At 38.0% G+C, this 8,128-nt stretch overlaps 3 protein-coding genes across 3 annotated transcripts; all 3 read left to right on the top strand.

Moving 5' to 3' along the window:
* The first annotated feature begins 293 nt into the window (after nucleotides 1-293).
* Nucleotides 294-1,019, top strand: LOC143019352 (uncharacterized). Its single transcript, XM_076174990.1, has one exon. It carries the CDS (start codon nucleotides 294-296, stop codon nucleotides 1,017-1,019), a length of 726 nt encoding a protein of 241 aa, XP_076031105.1.
* Nucleotides 1,019-1,624, top strand: LOC143019353 (uncharacterized). The gene has a single exon (XM_076174991.1). The coding sequence runs from the start codon at nucleotides 1,019-1,021 to the stop codon at nucleotides 1,622-1,624; it is 606 nt and encodes a 201-aa protein (XP_076031106.1).
* A 94-nt stretch (nucleotides 1,625-1,718) lies between these two features.
* On the top strand, nucleotides 1,719-2,297 carry LOC143019354 (ATP-dependent DNA helicase Pif1-like). The gene has a single exon (XM_076174992.1). The coding sequence runs from the start codon at nucleotides 1,719-1,721 to the stop codon at nucleotides 2,295-2,297; it is 579 nt and encodes a 192-aa protein (XP_076031107.1).
* Nucleotides 2,298-8,128: the final 5,831 nt, after the last annotated feature.

Raw genomic sequence — 8,128 nt, forward strand, 5'->3', positions numbered from 1 at the left:
CAGAGTGGTTTCGTCGATTTTGAGGTGAAGACGGTAAAAATTCTGGACAACGTATCGTTATTCCGCCAACATACGTTGGGGGCCCAAGATACATGAAACAGCGTCAATAGGACGCACTCGCGTTCGTCACTAACTATGGTTCTCCTGACTTTTTCATAACTTTTACCTTGAATCCTGCCTGGGAAGAACTGAGCGAAGCCGCGCAACAGACGGGTTCCCATGCTACTTCGAAAAATAGGGGTGATAGGCCTGATTTAGTCAGCAGAATCTTCAAGTTGAAAGTCGACGAACTCATGGATGATTTGACCAACAAGAACATTTTTGGACGCGTAAAAGCTCACCTTTACAGCATCGAATGGCAGAAAAGAGGTTTCCCTCACGTTCACATTCTTTTGTGGATGGAACATCGTGTTGACGCAGAATTAGTGGGAAGAATCATCTCAGCCGAAATACCAGACAAAGAAAAGGAGCCAAGGTTATTCGAAACTGTTACAACATGCATGATCCATGGTCCTTGCAAGGGTTTCGACGAGTCCCAAGCATGTTGTCAAAGAAAATCAGTAAACGGGAAGGATTTGTGTGTAAAAGGCTTCCCTAAACTTTGCAGGGACAATCTTCTCTTTGGAAACAACGGGTACCCTCTTTACAAAAGAAGAGCCGTAGGGGAAGGCGGACATTCTTTTACCAAGAAAGTTAAAGGAGAGGAAGCAACAATAGATAATTCGTGGGTTGTCCCTTATAATCCGTATCTGTGCCTTAAATATAACGCTCACATCAACGTTGAATGTTCAAATTCCATCAAAACTATCGCATACGTTACCAAGTACGTTAACAAAGGTTGCGAACGTATTCTGTTCACAAAATCAGGAGAAAACGATCAAATCGTCAACGAGGTCAAAAACTACCAAGAGGCGCGTTACGTTAACGCGAATGAAGCTACTTGGAAGATATTCAAGTTCCCTATTCACAAAAGTCACCCTCCTGTCGTTTCACTAGATTTACACCAGATACCCAACTAATGTCCTTTTTCAAATTATGTTCCCAAAACGAATTTGCTGTTAGTCTCTTTTACCATGAAGTACCAAACTTTTTCTTCTACGAAAAGAATAAGGGAAAATGGACGGAACGAAAGACCAGAACTTCTTATGGAAGGATCCGGGCTGTAACAAGTAAAACTGTTGAACTCTTCTATATGCGTCTACTTCTAACACATAAAAGAGGTCCTACATCTTTTACAGACCTTAGAACAGGTCAAGGGGTAACACATCCAACCTTTCGGGAAGCCGTAAAAGCTATGGGTCTCTTAAACGATGAAGAAACGAGGAAACAGACAATCATGGAGATCATTCATCACACAAACGACAGAAAACAGCTAAGATCAACGTATGCGAGTATGCTGGTGATTTCTGGCCTAGAGGATCAGTCAAATATCTGGGAAGAAACTAAAGATCTGTTTGCGAGTGATTTCCTCTATTTCAGAGGATTCACAGAGTACAATGACGAAATTTACCTAGACGCCTTAGACGATATACAAGAAAACGGTTTAAACTGTGGAGGTGGGAGAATAGTTCAATACGGTTTACCGCCTTCAAGAGGGCGAAAAGACAACAAATGTCATCCGTAGAGAGAAATCGTACAACAAAGTTAGGCTAGCAGAAGAAGTTGAAAGTAAAAAGGTTCTCCTAAACGAGAAACAGCGGTTCTGCTACGAAACCGTGATGGCACGCTTAGAAGGGGGCAGAAAAGACTGTAACAACGGCTTTTTCCTAGACGCTCCTGGGGGTACAGGAAAGTCTTTCGTTCTAAACATTATACTGGATAGAGTTCGTTCAACGGGAAAGATAGCATTGGCAGTCGCGTCTTCAGGTATCGCTGCAACAGTTTTACATGGAGGTAGAACGGCTCACAACATGTTCAAGATTCCACTAATGGAATACAATGAAGTACGTTCATGTGGTATCAAGAAGAACTCTGAGATGGCACGGTTATTAAGGATGACATCAGTTATAGTCTGGAATGAAGCTGTAATGGCCAACAGGAATACGATTGCAGCCCTAGATATTACGTTGAGAGATATACTGGAAGTCAACAGATTCATGGGAGGAATAGTTTTCGTTTGTGCTGGAGACTTTAGACAGATTCTCCCCGTTATCAGAGGAGGTGGTAAAAATGACGAACTCGAATACTGTATAAAGTCCAGTTACTTTTGGGATGATTTGATTAAGTTGGAACTAACAGAGAACGTGAGACTCAAAGCTAACGACCATGAAAACAGGAAATTCGCTAAAAAAAATTAGATTTGGGGGCCGGAGAAAGCAGGAACATTAAATTTCCTCCTAGATTCGGTGTGATTGTCAAGAATCGGGAAGAGTTGGTGGAGAAGGTTTACGACAACTTAAAGGATAACTTTTTGAACGTTTCTTATTTCGAGGAAAGAGCTATTATTTCACCTACCAATGATGACGTTGACTGTATTAATTCGATGGTATACGATAAGTCGGACAAACCAGAGAAGGTTTATAGGAGTGAAGATACTTCAGTTGATAACGATATGGACGTTCAGACATCCGTCTACAATTCTATGACGAGTCCTTCCCTTCCTCTTCACGATTTAAGGTTAAAGATAGGTAGTATCATTATGGTTATCCGAAACATTTGTCCACCCAAGTTATGTAACGGGACCCGGGTTATGGTGACTAATTTACAGAAGAACATTATTGTAGGCAAGATTTTGGGAGGAACTTATAGGGGAGAACAAGTTTTGCTTCCAAGAGTAACGTTAGAGTCAACAGATACTGCCGTGCTTTTCAAAAGGAAACAATTTCCCGTCAAACTGTGTTACGCTATGACAATAGACAAGTCTCAGGGACAAACTTTTAACCGTTGTGGTCTTCTACTTGATTCAGCACAGTGCTTCGCGCACGGCCAACTTTACGTGGCATGCTCCCGGGTTACCAGTTCGAACTCTTTCATCGTGTTTACAAGATTGAGAAAAGAGGGAGACGAGTATGTAAATAAACGTGCTCGTAACTGTGTGTATAAAGAACTTTTCGTTGGGAAAAATTCGATCAACGTACAAGAACTGTTAACTGTTTCCGATAACGATGACCTAAAAATAGCTGAAGAGGAACCACAACAAGGAATCTCTGTTATTCCAAAGACTGCCTATTCGATCAATGAAAAAGAAGCGGTAGCCATGATTATGCCTTTCGATTCTGAAGACGAGAACAGTGGAGACGAATCAGAAATTTTGGCCCTCAAGGAAGAAGTAAGGGAAATACGAGCTGAGCTTGAAAGGATCAGGGCAGGAAAAAGATACAGTGATGACGACGAAGACGACGATGACAAAGTTGAAAGTACTCCACGGAAAAACCTATAAAAAAACATAAAATGTAATGATAATGTTAAGGATGAATAAAAATTAATATTATTTTCTCTTTTATTTGATACCAAAACATACCATTGAATAAACACTGGGCGGAGCCCAAGGGGGTGGGGGCGAAGCGTTCCGCAAGCGAAGCGAGCAGCGCCGGAGGCCAAGCACCCACGGCGTAGCCGTGGACGGCGAAGCCGGGTGCTTGTCTAAAAAAAAAAAAAAAAAAAAAACACCATCCCACTCCCTCGAAATGGTAAGTGAAAAACCTCTGACAATGGAGCTATGTTCAGGTCACCTCATTTGCTCTTTTTCACTTTCTCTTTACATATCCTTTTCAGAATCCTCTCTTCCCTTCGTCTTTGCAAACGTAAACGTCCCTTCTATACCTCATGATTAACCTTCGTTTCTCCTTCAAAAAAAAATATATATATATATATATATATATATATATATATATATATATATATATATATATATATATATATATATATATATCACCATCCCACTCCCACGAAATGGTAAGTGAAAAACCTCTGGCAATGGGTCTATGTTCAGGTCCCCTCCCCGCTTAGCCAGGGCTATCGGGAACCAACGCGACACACTCCGCAGTGGGTCCCGGAAACCGAACTCACTACCATCGGCTCAAAAGTTGGACACTGAATCCACTGGGCTGCCGCGCGGACGTTGTCCTTGAAACTAACCGTATTTTTAGAGGCTTCCAATTCCCTTGATGGTTTTGTCGTTTCATTTCAAGTATTACCACAGTAAGAATTAAAGAGAGATGTGCTTTTACTGGACTTGAATGTTACGTATTCATCAAACTGTCAGTGAACTCATTGACGAACTCCAAATTAGTGAGAGGGCAGATTTAGTTATAAAGAAAATAAATAAATATACAAATGATAATACTAATGACAGTGATAATGATAATGATAATGATGATGATAACGATAATAATAATAATAATGATAACGAAAATGATAATGATGATAATGATGATAATGATGATAATAATAATAATGATAATAATGATAATAATAATAATGATAATAATAATAATGATAATAATAATAATAATAATAATAATAATAATAATAATAATAATAATAATAATAATAATAATAATAATAATAATAATAATAATAATAATAATAATAATAATAATAATAATAATAATAATAATAATAATAATAATAATAATAATAATAATAATAATAATAATAATAATAATAATAATAATAGTAATAATAATCATAATAATCATAAGGATAATAACAATAATATCAATGGTAATAAAAAATTAAGTCACAACACATTTACATTGGGTGACATTCTTTTTATACACTTTATAAAAAGATTAACTATCTCTACGCCAAATGACACTATTCCATATATTTCTGTTATTTCGTTCATATCCATGACACCTCATCAGGAATAAGAATAAATAAATAGATGAATAAATAAACAAATAAACAAATAGATAAATAAGTAAATAAATGAATAAATAAATAAATATAATAAATAAATGAATAAATAAATGAATAAATAAATTAAATAAATAGATAAATAAATAAATATAATAAATAAATGAATAAATAAATAAATAAATAAATAAAATAAATAAATAAATAATAATAAATAATAAATAATAAATAATAAATAAATAAATATATAAATAAAGTCTATGGCGACTAACCTTTTCTGATGGATTTAATGTTTGTATTTTTATTCAGATTGCTGAATCAAAGATCCTCCCACATCCTACCTCCAACCTCTATCTGGATAATTAGAATATGACTTCACTTTCAGAAATCTAGATATCTCCAAGAACATTTCAATAGAATGTCCATTAGTTGTATAGGTTTGCAATCTTTTAGTTCAGCATTTAGCTCTGCTACGTATGAGGGAAAGATTATCTGATATTCGGAGATTTGAAACATACGATATTGTAACCGAAGCCGTTTTTACTCAAACGAACTCTCAACGGTTGGCTCTGTTGATGCCTATGGATGCCACTGTGACAACCCCCTTTAGAGCGTCACCACTTGAAGCGGAGGTCAAAGTGTCGTATGTTCAAATCTGCCCCTAGTGAGTTGGACCAGGGACATGGGTCATTGAAATACCATGCTATAAAGTCCTCTGAGAGGGGCACCGCCCTAGCCTCCTGATAGGGGAGGGGGAGCTCGCGACGCTAAACTGAATCAGATCATCAGATTGACAAGTTGGTTCGTTTATCTACGTGGAACTTCCGATTGTCACTCTCAGAGTAAATGTGACGGCACACTAGACATTTCTCGCTAGCGTGCTACTTACTTTTGCTACTTTGAGTAGAAACGACTTCAGTTACGATTTTTTCTTTCTTTTTTTCAAGTTTCCGAATGTCAAATTAATTTAGCGTTATCTAATGAGAATCTGAATGACGAATTAAGAGAAGTTAAACCTATACAAATGTTAGACACATTATTGAGATCATCTTACAGAAGTCTAGAATATTGTAACCGAAGTCGTTCCTACTCAAACGAAATAGCGAAAGCAAGTAGCATGCTAGCCTTGTGTGCCGTCACCTCCTTAACAAAACACCCTTTTCATCGCCCGTACATTCAACAACTCTGTCAATCCTCATAGAAAAAGTCTCTTCACAAGATCAATTATGCTCTATGTTCATTTTTACAATGTGCGGCAATTAAAGCAACTAAAGAAAGATTTATATTCCAAACCTCTATTTTTATCAAGCCCGTCTCATCATTGAACAGTAGGTTGTCTGAACATTGTTTTCCATGGGTTCAAAACGCCAAAATGTGATGGTTTGTACATTTGCATCTTCAGGCTCTTATTATTATTTTTTTTGTGTGTATATGTGTGTGTGTGATTGCGTGTGCGTGCATGTATGTACGCGTGTGCGTGCGTGCGTGTGTGTGTGTGTGTGTGTGTTTGTGTGTGTGTGCTTGTGTGTGTGTGTGCGCGTGCGTGTGTTTGTGTGTAGGTGTGTTTGTGCGTGTGTGTGCATGTGTTTGTGTGTGTGTGTTTGTATGTTTGTGCGTGTATGTTTACGTCTGTGTGTACGTGTATGTGTGTGTGTGTGTATGTGTGTTTGTATACATGTATGCGTACACGGCTGTGTGCGTGTGTGTGTGCGTGGATGTGCGCGCGTGTGTGTACGTGTGTATGTATGTTTGTGTGCACGCATATATTTGAATTCATTTATCGTCCTACTCCAGCATTTGAATTTTACATAATTATATTATTCTGCACATGATATTTTGATTTGTATGTGTGAGATGCCATACTGCGCTTGACAACTTAACTAGAGCTTTTGAAATTCTGTCATTTTCATCTTACTCAAACCAGGGTATCATTTGAATCTTGTTTACAGGTTTGCGTCCTACAGTATGACTTTGATTTTCATTCTAAACCAGCAATTGAATTTGATGTAATTATACCTTCCTTCACATGATGTTTTTATTCAAACGCTTGATTTATATGAGTAAGATGCTATACTGTAATTGGCAATTTGTCAAGAGCGTTTGAAATTCGTCTATCATTTTCGTTCTATTCTAACCAGCCATTCCTGCATTTTAATGGTGTGTGTGTGTGTGTATGCGTGTGTGTGTGTGTGTGTGTGTGTGTGTGTGTGTGTGTGTGTGTGTGTGTGTGTGTGTGTGTGTGTGTGTGTGTGTGTGTGTGTGTGTGTGTGTGTGTGTGTGTGTGTGTGTGTGTGTGTGTGTTTGTGTGTGTGTGTGTGTGTGTGTGTGTGTGTGTGTGTGTGTGTGGTGTGTGTGTGTGTGATTGTGTGTGTGTGTGTGTGTGTGTGTGTGTGTGTGTGTGTGTGTGTGTGTGTGTGTGTGTGTGTGTGTGTGTGTGCGTGTGTGTGTGTGAGAGAGTGAGAGAGAGAGAGTGTGTGCGTAAGCGTATATGTGTTCGTGTATATGTATCTAATTGTAGTATACAAAAGAGGAGCAACGTTCTTGAACTCCTGTCTTCTACTTTCTATGTGTGCAAAGCTCCAGCAGGCGTATTTATGAGACTTTAAGCATTTGCATGCAGAAGACTTTTGTTTGCGTGTGTATGTGCATGTCTTCTCTGAATCCCATATGAGAGAGCGAGAGGCTCGGGGTGCCATGTATATGAATCGGTGGGGATAGACCAACTTCGGTTGTTGTGCTCAGCTATAGAGATACGGTGTTTTGGTCCATTATTTCTTACCTGAACAACGGGGAGGGACCAGGGATGTCCCTTCATCCCCAAAAGACAAAAAAAGGATGCTGGATGGGTGTGGAAAGGGTGAAGGGTGTGTGTATGTCTTGGTTGGCCATCTCTCTTGTAAGGGAACAATTGTTTTTGGTACATACATGTATGAAATATGTAATACAGAGGAAGTCCTTTAAGGACGAAACGTTAGTAATAAAATCCTACGGTTTTTTGGCGTTTACCTCATCACCCTTCCCACTCCCATACACGTATATACCAAAGCTTGTATTATATAATGATAAAGTAATTGAGTAATGTAATTCAATAAACAGAGGTGAAAGGAGCCAAGAAAAACACTACATGTAGTTATAAATGGCATTAATGGTTGGAGATTGAGCAATTTTCTTTAACAAATTAATCTTTTGTCAAACAATCCGGCACTCCAGTCTGTTGATACATAAAAAAAAACGTATTTTGTAAATATCGTTTTATATAACCCATTTCCCTGATTATATTGAATTTAGCCAACATAATACAAGTCAAACGAGGACATATACAAAATAA

Source organism: Oratosquilla oratoria, chromosome 37 (assembly GCF_046742065.1).
Source record: "Oratosquilla oratoria isolate Oo_2021 chromosome 37, ASM4674206v1, whole genome shotgun sequence".
Taxonomy (NCBI): domain Eukaryota; kingdom Metazoa; phylum Arthropoda; class Malacostraca; order Stomatopoda; family Squillidae; genus Oratosquilla; species Oratosquilla oratoria.